This window comes from Macrotis lagotis, chromosome 8 (assembly GCF_037893015.1).
Source record: "Macrotis lagotis isolate mMagLag1 chromosome 8, bilby.v1.9.chrom.fasta, whole genome shotgun sequence".
NCBI lineage: Eukaryota > Metazoa > Chordata > Mammalia > Peramelemorphia > Peramelidae > Macrotis > Macrotis lagotis.
In genome coordinates this window covers 86464214-86483400 of record NC_133665.1, presented here as the reverse complement: position 1 = coordinate 86483400, position 19187 = coordinate 86464214, and the positions used below count along the sequence as shown (strand labels likewise).

The window sequence follows — 19187 nt, the reverse complement described above, 5'->3', positions numbered from 1 at the left end:
AAAAAGACTGGAATGGCAACTAGGGACTAGATTATGGAGAGCTTTATAATGTCAAGAAGTTGGTCCTAGGAATAATAAAGTCACTAAAGAATCTGAGAACTGGAGTCAAAGGGTCAGACTTGTGTTTTAGGAACATTAATTTGACAGCTGTTTGGAGGATGGGAATGAAACAAATGGAGAGAAGAAATCAAATAGATGCATCAATGTTCATCGAGACACATAATTGTACATTTATACATATGTGTATAAAATGCATGGATGTAAAGCCTTACTTTTGTAAGGAAATAATGTACTGGACTATAAATTTCCTTGAAGTTAGGAACTAGTCTAATTTAGCATATTATTATGTCCTTCAGGTTCAGTGTTTTGTGCACAGTAGAGATAGCCTTTAATGTTTGTTGACTGCTTATGAGAGTATTAAAAAGGCTTCTTTCTATTCCATCTCATTCTTTCTCCTCTGCTGCATTCCAAACAAATGACTTCCTCAAGTCAAGGAGGAAATAAAAACTTCCTCAGGTACTGAAAACTTTTTCAGGGAATAACATGAAGCCCAAGAGAGATGATCTGATCTGACCATGTTGAAGACATTTAAAGTGTGATCCTCTAGAGAAAAACTGATTCATATTCTCTGCTGAGCTGAGTTGAGAAATAGGTCAGTTGGGGGAAGGGGGTTCAGAATAAATGCAGTCCAAAATTCAGGCCAACTAGATTGTTTTCTGTCCATGAATACATTTTCCTATCTCCATTCGTTAATTCATGATGATCTCTTCACGAAAATTTGATGAATTAAACTGAAAACTTCAAAATGGTTAAGGTATTTGCTTCAAAGAAAGCAGGTTATGGAAAAAGCTACAATTTCAAACTTCAGGAGTATCCTATGTTAAGAAAGTAGAAGAAAAGACACGTTACCTGATGGTAGTAGAAAGGAAAAGCAAGTGGGCTAAACCCCATTCTTAGGAAGAAAGAAAAGGAGGTGGTGCATGGAGAAAAATCTTCAGTTTTAAGTTAAGAAAAATCTAACTTTTCTAAGAAAAAATAAGAGGAGGTGAGAAGATTCAATAAAGAAGAGCTATGAAACCTTTTAAGGGTTATATAAACCCATATAATCACATCTTGGAGGGTTAGAAGGGAACTTCAAAGACATCTAGTCAAATTCCCCCAACATACTATGTTATAACATACCTGACAAGGAGTCATGTCTTGAAGACCTGAAATAGAGAAGAATCGACTACCTGACAAGGCAGTTCATAATTTTTCTGGACACTTCTAACTGTTAGGAAGTTTGTTCTTACAGGTTTAAATTCGATTTTTTGTAATTTTCATCTACGGTACCTGTCTTTCCTCTTTGGAAACAAGTAAACAAACTTACTATTTCTTTTGTAAGATACAGGTTTTCAAATACTGAAAGACTTCATGCCAGAAGATCAAAGTCCATTCTAAAATGAGGCATCTAATGTGCCCAAAGTGAATACAACAATTCAAGTGAGCTCTGATCAGAACATAGTTCAATGGGATTATCACCTCCTAATTCACAGACTTTATGTCTCTCCTAATGTAACTTAAAATAATATTCATGTGGCAGCTAGGTGATGCACTGGATAGAGCACCAGCCCTGGAGTCAGGAGTAGCTGAGTAGATAAGCTTCCAGGACACAACACACAAAGACTATTTAATTTACAATGTAGCCAAAATGCTATAGTATTACAATGAAATATACCATAAAACAATAGAGAATATAATTATATTACTAACAGACAAAGTAGAAAAAATTAAATTAATAAATTAATAAATTAATAAATTAATAAATTGTAGTGAAAATACTCAGTCTTACCTCTGGTAATCCTAGTTTGGATAATTTGTTTAACTTTCTACACCCATTTCCTCAGATATAAAATGGAGTAGGGAACATGTGCACTAGTGTACTAGTGTAGAATGCTTTTTGGCTACATAATTTTTTTTTATATACATAAGCCCCAAACTAGTGACACTGACCTCCAAACTGCTCTTCAAAACAAGACATTCCCTCTCCCAATTCCAGACATTTTCATTAGTTGTATCTTATCCCTGGAAAATTTCTTCTTCCTTATCTCTGCCTTCCGGTTTCCCTGGCTTCCTTCAAGTCTCAGCTAAAATCTAATCTTTTTTTTTAAGATTTTATTTATTTTGAGTTTTACAATTTTCCCCCTAATCTTACTTCCCTCCCCCCACCCCCCATAGAAGGCAATTTGTCAGTCTTTACATTGTTTCCATGGTATACATTGATCCAAATTGAATGTGATGAGAGAGAAATCATATCCTTAAGGAAAAAACAAAAAGGATAAGAGATAGCAAGATCAGACAATAAGATATCAGTTGTTTTTTTCTAAATTAAAGGCAATAGTCCTTGGTATTTGTTCAAACTCCACAGTTATTTCTCTGGATACAGATGGTATTCTCCATTGCAGACAGCTCCAAATTGTCCCTGATTGTTGCACTGATGGAATGAGTGAGTCCATCAAGGTTTATCATTGCCCCCATGGTGCTGTTAAGGTGTACAGTGTTTTTCTGGTTCTACTCATCTCACTCAGCATCATGTAAATCCCTCCAGGCTTCCCTGAATTCCCCATTCCTCTTGGTTTCTAATAGAACAATAGTGTTCCATGACATACATATACCACAGTTTGCTAAGCCATTCCCCAAATGAAGGACATTTACTTGGTAAAATCTCATCTTTTAAAGGAATGTCTTTCTTAATTCCCCTTAATTCTAAAGTCTACCCTCTGTTAATTATTTCCAATTCATCCCTTATAGCTCATTAGTAAATAGTTGTTTACATACTGCCTCCCCCATTATTGGATTGTGAGCTCCTTGAAGGCAGGGACTATCTTTTACCCTTCTTTGTCTTCCTGTCACTAATTCCTGTACTGACTGAATGGTCAACTAAGGTAAGTGATAAAGAGTTGGAAGAGAATTTTAAAACATGTGTATGTTCCATGAGAAAAGCTAAGATAAAATTAACTAAGCTATGAGTGTGGAGGAAAGGGGTATGTACATAATATCTGAGGAAGGAAGGACAAGAGAAAAGAAAAGAACCACTGAAGGCTAGTATGTGATTAGCTTAAACAGTTTGTTTCTGTCAATCTTTGGAGGGCAGAGAAGTAGGAAAACAGTTAAGGAAGTGGAGGGAGAAGTAAGGTGAAAATAAAACCAGCAGTTTATACATACAAGATGTCTATAGCTTGGATATTAGTAAATCGGATATCACAACCTAAAAATGACAATTCTAAGAAACCTTCGACCTTAGGGACTAAGAGTATATAATAGTGAGAGAACATCATACAAATTAACTGAAATTTTCATTTAGCATTAGGTAAACAAGCTTGTGATATTTGATAATAAAAAAAACCCAGTATACTCACCAGTAGAAAACAAAATTAGGGAAAGCATGAAAAATTAACATAACTCAGAATTAGGATTTAATCTCAGTGAAAATAAAGGAAAGAGAACATTCTGATATCAACATTTTGACTTTCTGTCCATTGTATATACATATACTGGAAGCTTTCCAGTTTCTAATTTCTGACATAAAAAAAACAGATGTTTTTTCTTCCTAAAGGAAATTTCATCTAACTTCATACAAAAGGCAGTCATGGTAAACAAAATTTGGCAGACAAAAATGTAGAGAAAGATTTTGAAAAGCCATCTGCATTTCAAAAATACTTTTTAAAAACAGAAGAGCAAGGGGCAGCCAGGTGGTGCAGTGGATAGAGTACAGGTCTTGGAGTCAGGAGGACACAAGTTCAAATCCGACCTCAGACACTCAACTTAGCTGTGTGACCTTGGGCAAGTCACTTAACTCCAAAGTCTTGCAAAAATCAAAATACAAAAACAAAAATAGAGCAAATAATATAGCCTGAAATGCTAAAATCTGGCTATCCAAAAATCTAAGCTTCCAATACAAATCAGATATCTTCCAGGAAATCCAACAGTCTTTAACAGTTATAATAAGAAAATATAATAAATATAAGAAAATATAACATAACATAATGTAATAATATAATATAAAAAGAAAAATACCTTCCTCCAAAAATAAACAAATTAATCAATTGGTGAGATACCTTAAAAGCATAACAATCTGTTTTACCACAGAGATTTTTTACATACTTTTAATTTGCTTGCAAATCATTCTTTAGATCTGAAATTTTTTTTATTATTCTTTAGATAAGTAGGACGTTGTCCTTTCAATTTTAAAAAATATTATGTTCTGAAAATTTGCTTTTGAGCCAATATTATCCACAGAAAACTTTTAAAATATTTTTCACCTTTTAAATTTTAATTTTTTAGTCTTTCAAAAATTTAATATACAAGTAAAAGTTATAATGTTACATACATAACTGTGATGAGACAGAAGACATTACAAAAGTAATAATGATCAAAATCCAGGCATGAATGAATGCAAGAAATTAGGAAATTTAGGGAAAAAATTACTATGAGGTTTTAAAGTAATTAGTCATGTAGTTTGTATCACAAAGTAGAAAGCTGCAGTTATAAAACATCTATCAACACATCCATTAGAGCAGTATTTTGACAGATAAAGGTGCTCATATTGGCTTCTACTTATTAATTTAGACAGTGCTAAGTGTTAAAAAAGAAAATTACTGCAAATTTTTCAGCCAAGCTCAACATACTAAATCCTAGAACCATAAAGATATAGGTCATCACCTTTTATTGTTCTTCAGTGCAGTAACATGGACACTGTCAGACAAAAATAGGCAATTATTAAGAGACTGATATTATTACTTTTAAAAAAATTAACTTTACAGAGGAATAAAACTGATGGCCACCTTCCAGAGAAGTACTTTCATTGTTCTACTGATAAAACTCATCTGTATTTATAGAAGGTTGTCTCAGTTCAAACAATATTTATTTTTATAACAGAGAGTTAAAAATCCTCTATCTGTAAATCATTCAGGCAATTGGAACAATACAGTAATATGTAGCCTGAAAGGTTATTATAAACACAACTGGTCCAGGAATAAGAATCAGACTACTGTGTTACAGTGTCTTATTCACTGCAGAGCTTTCAGGTAAATAACCCAATGGCATATTACAAAAATGAGGGAATGACACAAATAACTTTCCTCTCAACAGTTTGAGCTACTGTAAAACAATTTTAAAAAAGCAGAATGAAAAAATTAAAAAGGAAATAAACAGTAAAGAAGAGAAATTATGAAGGTGATGAAGAGATATAAACCAAAAATCTCTGACAAAATAACATCATACTTAACATAGTACTTCTCAAACAATAGACACATAGTACTGCTGATTAACTCCAAGGAGTTAATATCACGACAAAGTAATGTAAAACTAACTAGATATTAATTTTATATATGAGAAGTATATTCATTGATTAAATTTTAAAGTAAAATTGATTTGTAACAATGCAACCTCAATTTTTAAAAACAAAACTAATTATACAGGTGTTCCTTACCTGCCTTTATTCTCTTTTCCTTTCACTTTATTTTCTTGACTTTTTCCTCCCGTTGGATCCCATTCTACACAATTATCTTCAACTTTCAAGTTCAAATGGGAAGATGAGCTATCCAAATTGAAGTTAAGTGCTATTTAAGACAATATGTTAAATTGTTAAAAGATAAAGGAGCACAGATGTACACTTTCATGAGTTTGTAATTTCAAATATTAAAAAAAATACCAGAGTGCTAAAAATCCCTATTGGTCTTACTATGACAAAAAGGATCCAGAAACTGAGGCTAATGGTGCTAAACTGCCTGTCTCATGAAGCCCCAGTGAAAACAAAGTTTTGGAAATATTTCATTTTTCAGCATAAATAAAATATGTACTATCAAGGATAATCTCGGAGAGACAACAGACATTTTGAGGGTTCCCATGACAACACTTTTGCAAGCCACATCTCTCACCATGTTTATAGGCTAAACAAGTTTATTTGATTGGTGAGAATGGTAAAAGGAGTGGCTCTTGGATAAGGGCATCAAACTTGTTTTACCCTACCCAACATACTTAAAAACACAGAATAAAAGGAGAGACATAAGAAATAACCTCTTCTCCACTTCTTCATTTTATAGAGAGATAGGTATTAAGCACTTCTACATCAGTATGTTACTTTAGTCTAAGTATATAAATACAGGGGCAGCTAGCTGACAATAGTGTTAAGAAAACCTAAAATAGGGTCATGAAGAGTCAGACATGACTAAAAAAATGACTGAACAACATAATACAAGGAGAAATCTGAATTTCATGGGTTTCAGATCTGCATCCTAGGGGCAAATTCTTCTTGAAGTCTATTAAAGGACAATAGCTGCAGATCTAGCTAAGATTTTAAAGGTGTCTCTCAGTTATCTATAAAAGAAGGGTCAGAAAAGAGTGTTACTGAGTGATTTACATCCATTTCTAAATCCTATAATCCTGTGGCAAATCAGAAATCCTTGGGGAACCTTATCTATTGAGTAGATAAAAACTATCTATCCCCTGGTATTGGTTGTAATGTCTCATGTTAAGGAATGTGACTAACTCCAGATAAAATAATGTATTAGACTAGAATACTTGAAGCAATTTCTAGTTACACTGAAGAAATGTTTTTAGAAAGCGCTATAAAACATTATTGGGACAGCTAGGGGGTACAGTGGATAGGTTCAGACTGGTGTAAGTAAGTCTTGAGTTTAAATCTGGCCACAAACACTAGCTCTGAGCCAGTAAGCAAGTTACTTAAGTGTTGTTTGCATCAATCTCCTCAACCTGTAAAAGTAGAGATAATAGAAGCATCCACCTCCCTGGATTGTTGTGAGAATCAAATGAGATGATAACATAAAGTGCTTAGCACAGTCAACACTATATAACTGTTATTTTTTTTTGTATGAAGGTATAAGCAAAGAGAGGGAAAAGTATAAAAGAATAGGATGACTGAAAATACAATTAACATCATACTGGATGGAGATACAATAAAATTACCATCCTAACTCTGAATGTGAATGGTCTGAACTGATCCATAAAATGGAGCAGGATAGCAGAATGAATTAGAATGGATAATAAAAAAAACTAAGTTGTTTATAAGAAAGAGCTGAAATAAAGATTCAAATAGATTTAAAATAAGAAACTGGAGCAAAATCTATGATGTTTCAGTGAAATCAAAAGAACAAAGGAAGCAATGATGACTTCAGAATAGACAAAAAATAAAAATAGACTTAAAAAGATATGATAAGGGGGGCTAGGTGTCGTAGTAGATAAAGCACCGGCCTTGGAGTCAGGAGTACCTGGGTTCAAATCCAGTCTCAGACACTTAATAATTACCTAGCTGTGTGGCCTTGGGCAAGCCACTTAACCCTGTTTGCCTTGCAAAAAAACTTAAAAAAAAAAAAAGATATGATAAAGAGAGTAGCTAGGTGGTGCAGTGGATAGAGCACTGGCCCTGGAGTCAGGAGGACCTGAATTCAAATCCATGACCTTGGGCAAATTACTTAATCCCACTGCCTTGCAAAAAACAAAAAAAAAAAAACATAAGGTAACTAGTTTTACTGAAAGGCACCATAGACAATGAATTAATTACAAAATTTAGTATGTGTACCAAATGGCACAAAAATCTAAATATTTAAAAGAAAAAGACAAGAATTATAGGGAAAAATACATAGTTAAAACTAATGGTAGAAGAGGTGCTAGAAAAAAAAACTAGCAACAACAACCCCCTTACACATACAAACACACACACACACACACACACACACACACACACACACACACATACACATACACACACAAAATATCAGAAAAACAGACAAAAGTTAAGAACCTGAATAATATATATATATGAAATACCTTTATAAAAGTTGACCATGTATTTGGTAATTAAAAGATATGCAAATAAATGCAGAGAAAGAAATATTTAAAAAGTTCTTTAATTACTTTGATCATAATATAACAAAAACTTATATCCAACAAAGGTCTATTGTATTAAAACATTAAAAATTAATTAAAGAAAAAACAATTCAGGGTGGCTAGGTGGCGCAGTGGATAGAGCACCCGCCTTGGAGTCAGGAGTACCTGGGTTCAAATTTGACTTCACACACTTAATAATTACCTAGACGTGTAGCCTTGGGCAAGCCACTTAACCCCACTGCCTTGGAAAAAAAAAAATCTAAAAAAAAATAATTAAAAATCACCAGTCCTTTTTGGTGGATCAAAGAACAAATCATAGAAATTATTAATAATTTCTTTTTTTTTTTTTAGATTTTTCAAGGCAATGGGGCTAGGTGGCTTGCCCAAGGCCACACGGCTAGGTAATTATTAAATGTCTGAGGCCGGATTTGAACCCAGGGTACTCCTGACTCCAAGGCGGGTGCTCTATTTACTGCACCACCTAGCCACCCCTTATGAATAATTTCAATACAGAAAATGACAACAATGAGGAAACATTGTAGGATGGAAGCATAACTCTTAGATGAAAAAAATAAACCTAATCACTTTTACCAACAAAACAGAAAAAACAACATATTAACAAACTGGGCATACAACCAAAAACAAACTAGAAAAGCAGAAAAATTTTAAATACCAATAGTTGAAAATTAAAAATGAGATTATTAATAATGTTAAAAATCAATAAATGGAATTTTAAAATTGGAATTAAAAAATAAAACAAGGGAGGTGATGATCAATAGACTTGCTCACTTCATCAGTGCAACAGTCAGACAAAATTTCGGGGTATCTGCAATGGAGAACACCATCAGTATCCACAGAAAGAATTGTGGAGTTTGAAAAAACTTATTTTATCTTATTTGTGGAGTTTGAAAAAAAAGACCAAAATCTATTACCTTTAATTAAAAAAAATCTTATTATGTAATTTTGCTATCTCTTATACTTTATTTTTCTACCTTAGGGATATGATTTCTCTCTCATCACATTCAATTTGAATCAGTGTATACCATGGAAACAATATAAAGACTGGCAAACTGCCTTCTATGGGGAGTGGGGGAAGGGAAGCAAGATTAGGGGAAAAATTGACTTTTGGTACAGCTAATATTCCCTTGTTAAAAATCATTTAAGTCCTCAATGATTCCTTTTCAGTCACAGTACAGAGCATCCTAAAAGTCTTGGTTCTCACCCTGTTTATTACCCTAGAAAACTAACTCCCCAGTTTAGGTAAAGATATATATTAAAACCTTGACTGATTGAGAGGGATCCTTAGAAAAAGATGGGATGACTACCCTGCTGGTCAAACAGGTCAAAGAAAGGAATTAAAAAAATACTTTGTTATACAGGAAATAGTTTGAGAATCAGTCTTATCTTCATTGTGACAAGTTTGTGAAGTGAACAACAATTAAAAAAAAAAAAAAACAATTCAAAGAAATACACTAGCAGATCACAAGTCCTAAAAGGATGGGAATTACTGTGCCATATTGCTATTATTACCACAATTGGTAATAATTGGTAATAATGATAATTGTATTTATAAATTAATTTAAGTAGTGTTTTGAATCTACTACTTTTATTTCCCTTTAAGCTTTAGGGTCAGCTGCAAGGTTTTTGCTAATAAACTGTTAAGATTACAACAAAGAGGGGTGGCTAGGTGGTGCAGTGGATAGAGCACCGGCCCTGGAGTCAGGAGTATCTGAGTTCAAATTCAGCCTCAGACACTTAATAATTACCTAGCTGTGTGGCCTTGAGCAAGCCACTTAACCCCACTGCCTTGCCAAAAAAAAAAAAGATAAAAAAAATTACAACAAAGAAAAAGTTGGAAATCATTGGTCTTAAAAAAAACCTTAAACATATAGATGTGAGATAGGAACAAAAACACAATTTCCTTTCTAGAAGTCATCTAGTTGGGGGGTGGGGGGCAGCTAGGTGGTATAGTAGATAGAACACTGGCCTGGTCTGAGTTCAAATCTGACCTCAGACACTCTAGCTGTGGGACCATGGGTAAAGTCACTTATCCCTGTTGCCTTGTAAAAAAAAAGTCATCTAGTCTAACTCTAATTTTACAGTTTGAGCAAGAACCAGAGAAACAGAGTCATTCAAGATCTGACAGATAGTTAATAAATGGAAAAACTTAGACTGGATACAAAGTCTTCTGCCTCTATGTCACTATTCATAGAATTAAACTGCCTCCCCCCACCCCTATTTTTTTCTCTGGGTCAAGTCTAATACATTAAATCTAATGCTTGCCTGACCAAGGATGACAATAAGAATACATGGGATTCCTTGTTCCCCCACAGTTGTGACCTTCTAACCATGTCCATCTTCCTTTTATCTTAGTTCTGTATCATGTCCATGAATATTTATGTTGAAAATCATTTAAGAATCCTATAACAAACCACATATACAAAGGATGTTTATAAATGTTTGGGTATTTGGTCTAGTTCAGACTGGGACTTCCAACTTGGCAAATTATGTCATGAGTAATTTTAATGGGGGAGTGACCCCTGGATATCTAGGATACCAAGATCTGTAGGAGATGAGATTGGTTCTGTTCTAAAGGGATAAGGATATAATTTCAGGCAGGGTCAGCAAAGCTGACATTTTAGCGAATGAAACTTCAAATGGGGACAAAACAAAATCTCTCCAAAATCCTTAAGACTCAAAGGTGATGTTTTTATGACTGATCCAAGGTCAACACCAAAAAAAGGCCTCAACCCAAAGAATTCCCATAAACCATAGACTGACTTAATCCTAAATGATTTGGAAAGGACAGTAATAAATAGCCTCAGATACAGGAAACAAAATAAAGCTAAACCTGTCAAATTTGGTTCTCAGTTGGGTCACTAAATTATATAGAATGAATAAAGGGAAACAGAAAAAATATAGGGCAAAAGATTCAAAGTAAAAAAAAAACCTTTAAATAACAATTAGAAAACTAGAAGACCCTATACAATCATGACATAAAATGCTCAGAAACTGAAAAATCATTCTAGAATCTAGAAGGAAACTATATGAAAAGGCATTTATAGCAATCAAACCAATTCCTCTAACAGCCCTTTCATACTTAGTGAGATTTATTCTCCATTGAAGATCACATACTGACATTTCTACCTTTTTCACACATCTCAATGAAGCCATCAAGAAAAAGCAAGCCTTGTCCTATATACAATAAATTCTTTTGCTAAGAGCTTACAGAAAAGAGAAAATGGAGCCAAGCTTGATATATTCCCCAATTCTATCTTAACCTTCTGGCACAAAACATTAAAATAACTATACAGAGCTATAGAAATTTTATTTCTTATATAACTATTCATTTTACCTTTGGTTTCCAATGTTATTGGATCAGAATACTCTCCTGCTACAGCCTTGTTGCAAGCTCGAACTCGAAAGTTCATATATTTTGAATCAAACTTTAAGCCTGAAAGAACATAAATAATCTTCATTCACAAAGGAAAATGAAACCATAAAATGTTACCATCAAGAAAACTTTGTTTGATCTCATGAAAAGCATCCCACTCAGATGCTTTCTTTAAAGAGTTAATTATTTGTGCGGTATTTGTTAAAGTTATTTTTATCAACAAATACAGTCCTTTTACCCTTTAGATAGTGAGATAGCTTCATCTCTCTTAAAAAGGTCAACAGTATCCTACCTCCTCTTGGTCTTCAAAGTGTCAGAGTCAAAGATTTCATTATTTAGTAACTTATTCTCTCCATAATAAATGAGCAGCCTAAAGGTGTTTTATATTTGTTTGAGTAGTAAGTAGTACTACCATTCCATTAAAAAAAGCAAATTTTGGTTAATTTGGTAGTTTTATATAGTTTTCCTTGCTCCATTTCAGGCAGAGTTAGTTTGTCCTTTCCTTTTTACTAATCTTATTGTGCCTACTTTTCAGTATAGTTATATATATCTCCATTTTCCCCACAAGTTTCTAAGTTTTCTTACCACAGGGATTCTGTCATTGAATTTTTTAATCAACCTGTGCTTCCCACTCAATGAGTGAAGGAGTAATTAGAGATGCCTCAGCACTATTCTCATTAAGATTTTCACATTAAAAAAAAATCACCCAAAATTAGTATTTTTAGATACCAAAAAAAGGAATAAGGTACTAAAAATACAATACTACACTACACAAAGATCATATTAAGTGCATCTTTATAATGTCACCATGTAAGCTATTTTTAACAATGAAACAAGAAGAAAATAAGCATTTTTGAAGTACCCAAAATTCAAAAAAACCTAGGAGCTTTTTAGGGGGAATTTATTAAATGTTTGACCAAATAAAGCTAATTTTTAAGTTGATAATTTTGTATGGCCTGTGAATGACATAAATATTCAAATGGCCCTTGGTAGGAAAAAAGTTCCCCATACCTGACCTAGACACCAAACCCCTACAAATGATTACCTACCTAAATTTCTTCCTCAATGATTAACAAATTCCCACCCTATAACCTCATCCCAGAGATTCTAACCCCACTCCCCAGCTATCACAGTTCAAATATCCTTCTCCATCCTCCATTGCACACTTCCTAATTTCCCTCCCCCTCAAACCAATCCCTTCCCCAGAATAATACCACTGTACTCTCTGAAATGCCATTCCACAGGTTATGAATTTGAACCTTAAATCTTTTCTTTAAATCACTCCTTCCATCATCTTGCAATGACTGAGGCTTAGCTTTCTTCTGATGACAATTTTTCCAGCATGATTGTACTTTCACCACCCTCCCCACCCCCCACCAATTCACTGTTCAAGACTGGGAAATTGGGATACTCCTTGCTCCCTAAAGTCAATTCCAGGCTCTCCCTTTCCTACATTCACTCAGCCTCTTCCTCCTTTGAGGTTCACTCAATCCATATTTCCCATTCAATCAAGAATTTGGAAGTAGTGTTAACAGCAAAACTCCAAGACACTGTTTTCTTCCTCAGTACTTAGCTCAGTCTTTCTCTCCTCCTCATTTCCTGCCCTCATTCTAAAGGACTTCACTATACCTACTGATACTCCCAGTTTCTCAACTTACTCATTTAACCTACTTAAGACCTCCTACTTCACCCTACCTCTGCTATTCACGCAGAACTCTGCCACTATCCATAAATGTTCAACTTGTTTTTCATCTTGACTGAAAGATCCAATTCCTCCACTCCTCATCTATTTCCTATGCCATTATTCCTATGCTGTATCTATACCCTTTTACTGACCCTATGGTTAACAAGTTCAACTCTACTCTGCCCTCATCTCTCCAGTTTCTACTCTGCCTCACCCTATCACAACTTGCTCCTTAAAACCTGTCTTCAATCAGTCCCATCTTCTGCTTGCTTCATTCTTACTCATGAGCTCCTGAACAAAGATAGAAAAATATATTAACACTGCTGACAGGCTTCATTATGTTATACAATGTCAAATGGGTCTTCGTTGTCCTAGGGTGTGTTACATCTCCCTAAACTGATTCACTATCCCCTTTATCACCACAGCAACTTTTCCAAATCTTTCCATCCCTCCTAGAAACTTCCATGGCTACCCTCTACCACCCTCTTATGTGAGAACCTTATCTCATATTTATTAAAAAAAAATGAGATCATGTTCCTCCTTTAAGATTCACTCAATCTTTATTTACCATCCAAAAATTTACATGACAGGTTTGGTAGGTAAATTCCTTCCCCCTCCCATCACTATGTCCTCTTTCACCCCTGTCTCACATGAAGAGGTAGGCCTTCTCCTTGTCGGGGTAAAACTACCCCTACATTATAATATTCTTTTGCCATAGTCTTGTTGCAAGCTCACACTCAAAAGTTCATGTATTTTGAATCAAACTTTAAGCCAGAAAGAATATGAATGATCTTAATTCTTTAATAAAAAAATATAAACATTAGATATATTAACATTAAATCAAATTTTTTGACCTTGTAAAGAAAATCTCACTCAGGGTTTCCATTCCATCTTCTCCAGCAAACTATCTTTTTTACTATCCCTATTTTCTCACCTTTTTAATCTCTTCCTGTCTACTCACAGCTTCTCTCCTGCTTACAAATATTCCCACATTTCCTTTTTCCTGGGGGAAAAAACCTCATCATTTGGATATATAATCAACAAAGAACAGAAGCCAGTATTAAGGGTCACCCCATCCTTCCCTACTGGGGAATGTAGCCTTTTCTGGCTACATTCATAGGGGAAATTCTTTATTATATTTCATTCCACTCTTCATTCTGTGCAGTCTGATTTCCAACCTCTTCATTCATTCAAGTAAAACTGCTTTCTCCAAAGTCACCAAAGATTTCTTAAATGACAAATCTAAGAGCCTTTTCACAATCCTCATTATCTCGACCTCACTACAGGTCCTGATACTGTCAATCACCCTCTTCTGAATATTCTCTTCTCTAGGTCTTTGTGACACTGCTTTCTTCTAGTTATCCTCCTTCACATAAAACCACTCCTCGGTCTCCTTTGTTGGTCAGGTCACATCCACAAATTGTGGACTCTATTCTTAATCCTTTTCTCTTCTCCCTCTATAGTATTTTATTTGGTGATCTCATCAACTGCTATCAAAGATTCAATTGTCACTTCCATGTTGATAATTCTTAGATCTATGAATAAATTCTAGCCTCACCTTTAACCTCTAGTATCTCATCTCCAATTGCCATTGGACATTTCAAACTAAATATACCATAATCATCTTAAACTCAATATGTCCAAAACTGAACTCATCTTTCTCCCCTGTTCTTAACTTCCCTTTTACTTTTTTTTTAATGTTTTTGCAAGGTAAATAAGGTTAAGTGGCTTGCCCAAGGCCACACAGCTAGGTAATTATTAAGTGTCTGAGACTGGATTTGAACTAAGGTACTCCTGACTCCAGGGCCAGTGCTCTATCCACTGTGCTACCTAGCTACCCCACCTTTTATTCTTGAGGGCACCACCATCCTCTCAGTCACCCAGACTTTCTACCTAAGTGAACTCCTTTATCACTTACTCCTCTCCTCCTCCCCAGCCCATAGTCATCTATTGCCAAATCCTTTTGTGAAGTCTACCTTCACAACACCTCTGGTCTACATCCCCATCTCTCCTCTGGCACAAACACAACCCTGGTATGTGCCCTTATCACCTCATATCTACAATACTGAAATATTCGGCTGGTTTGTCTCCCAGTCTCAAATTTCTCCCCATTCGAAACCATTCTCAATGCAACCATGAAACTGAACCTCATAATGTGCAGGTCTGATCATGTCATCCTTCTGTTCAATAAACTTCATTGGCTCCCTATTATTTCCAAGATCAAATATAAAATTTTACTTGGCATTTAAAACCCTTTATAATCTGATCCTTTTCTACCTTTCTAGTCCTCTTACACCTTACTCTCCTTCACTGACTTCCTCACTGTTCCTCAAAAAGACACTAACTCCCAAATACACGTTTTCCCAAAGTATCTCTCATCCCTTGTCATCAGGTCTTCTTTTAAGTCCCAGCTAAACTTCTACCCAGTACAAGAAACCTTTCCTGTTTCATTAATGCTAGCCCCTCCTCTCTGCCCTCTGTTCCCACTTGTTTGTGTGGTAGCTTGCTTGCACACAGAGTTCTGACTGTAGCTCCCCTGTTGTTGTGTCCCATGCCAAAAGAGACTCTTAGTGTTGCTTTTCTCTGTAATCCTACTGTTGAGCATAGTTCTGGGCATATTGTAGACACTTAATAAATGCTTAGTGACTTGAAAGGATACCCACAAATCACAAAAAAAAAAACAAAACCCAAAAACCTGATACCGACCTCTAAAGACAAAATCTGATATCTTTGAGATAAATGGTCAAAGTAGATAGAGAAGATTTATATTTTAAGGAAACAAAAAAAACATACATACATCTGAAAATATGTTCAACCTCAATAACTAAAATAAATAAAAGTTAAACATAATCACATTGTCTGAGATGTTAAAAAAAGGAAAATATATGCATATATACATATACATATATATATATATATATATACATATATATATATATATATACACACACATAGACACACACAGAGTTGGTGTCTATGTAAGTTGGTAAAATTCCTCTGGAAAGCCATCTGCCAAGAAGCCAAAAGAATCATGAAGGTAATTATATTCTTTGATCTACTAATCCTCCTATTGGGAATATATCTCAAGAACATAATAACTTATTCATAAATCCATGTTTCACTAAAAAAAAGAAAATATAACTATTTCTTATAAAAGAGAATTAAAAGTAAATTAACAACCTCAGAAACAGACAAAACGCATTAATAATGGATATTTTTAAAGCTGAGCTTTATGCAGGATTCTTAATCTAAAGTCATTCCTTTATAGCAACTTATAATAAATAAGTGAATTCCACGAAGTGATTTCTGAAAATAACGTGCAGTCTTTACCTGATAGTGTATATTCAGTGCCCTTAATGTAATCTATCAATTCCCAGCATCTCTCATCCTTTACACGTGGAAGTCCATCAAAATTTGTTTTCCTGTATTCTAGTATAAAATGATCAATTTTATTATCTTCTTCTGGCATCTTCCAAGCAACTGTTACACAATTGTCAGCTACTAGACACTCTACTGGATCAATCTCTGGAGCTTTGGGAACTGCAAGAAAAGAGAGGAATAATTATTAGAATCCTAATCACATATTTATATTTGTCATACAAACATTTATACTTTCATTCTACTTTTGAATTGTTTGAGCACTATAGTTAAGATAAATGACTATCCTGATTCCTTACATTGTTTTAGAAAAGATACTTTTGGGGTGGCTAGGTGGAGCAGTGGATACAGCACCGGCCCTGGAGTCAGGAGTACTTGAGTTCAAATCCAGCCTCAGACACTTAATAATTACCTAGCTGTGTGGCCTTGGGCAAGCCAATTAACCCCATTTGCCTTTTAAAAAAAACTAAAAAAAAAAGATATGTTTAAAAATTGGATCATTAAAAATATAAGTTTTATATAAAACTTAATTTTTAAAGATAATCCAATGGTTTAATATTAAAAATGAATAATTTCAAAAAAATTTTTAAAATTATAGGAAATGAGAGAGATAATTCAATATCAACATTTAACAACAGTTACTAATCCTTATTTTCAAGAATCGTATATTGTATTTTAAGCAGTACCTCACTATAAACAGATGTCACATTTACATTAATGGTAAAGAGCTATGTTTAGTATAGTGTAATAATATAATCAAATACAAATAAAAGATTCATAGCCAAAATGCAAGAATATAAAATTAATAGGTAAGTGATATCAAAACTAACAGCTAACCCCCCCATTATATACCAAATTAGAAATTTGAAAAATTAAAGGAGAAATTAATAAAACAGAAAGCAAGGACACTATTGAACTAATAAATAAAATCAAAAAGTTGGTTTTAAGAAAAAAACCACTAAAACTGATAAACCTCTGGTTTAATTTGATATAAAAAAGGAAAGTAGAAAACCAAATTATCAGTATCACAAATTAAAAAGGTGAATTCACCACCAATGAGGAGGAAATTAAAGTAACAATTCTGAATTATTTTGCCCAACTGTATGTCAATAACTTTGATAATCTAAGTGAAATGGATGAATATTTACAAAAACATAAATTGCCTAGGTTAAATGAAGAGGCAATTAAATACCTAAATAATCCCATCTCAGCAAAAGAAATTCAACAAACCATTACTGAAATCCCTAAGAAAAAATCTACAGGGCCAGAAGAATTCACAAGTGAATTCTATCAAACATTTAAGGAACAATTGATTCCAATTCTATAAAAAACTCTTTGGCAAAACAGGTGAGGACAGAACTCTACCTATCTCTTTCTATGACACCAATATAGTGCTGATACCTAAACCAGGAAGAGTCAAAACAGAAAAAGAAAAATTATAGACCAATCTCCCTAATGAATATAGATGCAAAAATCTTAAATAAAATCTTAGCAAAGTGATTACAGCAAGTTATCACTATGATAACACACTATGACCAAGTAGGATTTAACCCAGGAATGCAGGGTTGGTTTCAATATTAGGAAAACTGTTAATAAAATTAACTATATTAATAAAAAAAAACCTATCAGTAATCAAATGATTATCTCAATAGATGCTGAAAAAGCCTTTGACAAAATACAGTACCCATTCCTATTAAAACACACTAGAGAGTGTTAGGAATGAATGGATTATTTCTTAGAATGATAAGCAGTATCTATCTGAAACCATCAACAAACATGTTATGCAATGGGGATAATAAGCTAGAGGTATTCCCTGTAAGATCAGGTGTGAAACAAGGATGCCCATTATCACCACTACTATTCGATATTGTATTATAAATATTAGGTTCAGCAATAAGAGAAGAAAAATAAATTGAAGTAATTAGAATTGGGAAGGAAAAAAACAAAATTCTCTCCCTCTACAGATGACATGATAGTATACCGAAAGAATCCCAAAAAAATCATCAAAAAAAACCTACTAGACACAATTAGCAACTTTAGCAAAGTTTCAGGATATAAAATAAACCCTCATAAATCCTCAGCATTTCTATATATTACTAGCAAGATACAGCACAAAGAGCTAGAAAGAGACATCCATTTAAAATAACGCCAGACAATATAAAATACTTGGGAGTCTATCTGCCAAGGCAGACTCAGAAACTCTATGAAAATAACTATAGAACACTTCTCACACAAATAAAATCAGTTTTAAATAACTGGCCAATCTGGGGTGGCACAGCCAAGATGGTGGCAGAATAGCCTCTCTTGGGTGCTCTCTCCAAAATATTAGAAAAACCTTGAAATTATGACTCTAATTAAATTTCCAAGAGACAGAACCCACAGAAAGATCCAGTGAGGTAATTCTCCAGCCCAAGGTAACCTGGAAAATAATGGGAAGGCTCTGTTCCATGGGGTTGGAGGGACTGCAGCGCACCAGAGTGAAGAAGCTTTAGCCTTCTAGGAACAGCCCCAGGGTGCCTGGGTCCCTGGAAGCCCCAGCTCCTGGCAGCAGAAACAGTTTCCTGGCCTGCCACCCCAGGGAGCATCAAGCAAACTTGGAAAATCAGCAGGGAGACCTCTGCCAGAGCAAGATCTAAGCCCAGGCCAGTGTGGCCCTGGCCCTCAGCACAGCTCAGATCCCAGGAAATGGAAGCAGGCCTGTGGAGCCACCCAGCAGGAGCCACCCGGCAGCTGCTCCCTGAGTGTTCAGCTCACAGAAGGTAAGGGAGTGGAGAGAGACTGTCGAGATCTGTCCTTTGTCCCTGGCACAGGACTCTGGGGCTTTGACTATATTCAGACCCTGGT

At 34.5% G+C, this 19187-nt stretch overlaps 1 protein-coding gene across 2 annotated transcripts in view; it reads right to left on the bottom strand.

Annotated features, from left to right (window-relative positions):
- FSD1L (fibronectin type III and SPRY domain containing 1 like) overlaps window positions 1-19187 on the bottom strand; it is a 118099-nt gene that overhangs the window by 26801 nt on the left and 72111 nt on the right. The window contains exons 7-10 of one of the 2 annotated variants that reach the window (XM_074197574.1): window positions 16296-16505; window positions 11243-11341; window positions 5471-5600; window positions 4702-4734 (exon numbers count right to left, since the gene is read on the bottom strand). In XM_074197574.1, coding sequence (XP_074053675.1) covers window positions 4702-4734; window positions 5471-5600; window positions 11243-11341; window positions 16296-16505 — 472 coding nt within the window. The remainder of the gene's footprint in view (window positions 1-4701; window positions 4735-5470; window positions 5601-11242; window positions 11342-16295; window positions 16506-19187) is intronic. The other variant, XM_074197575.1, reaches the window with a different exon arrangement.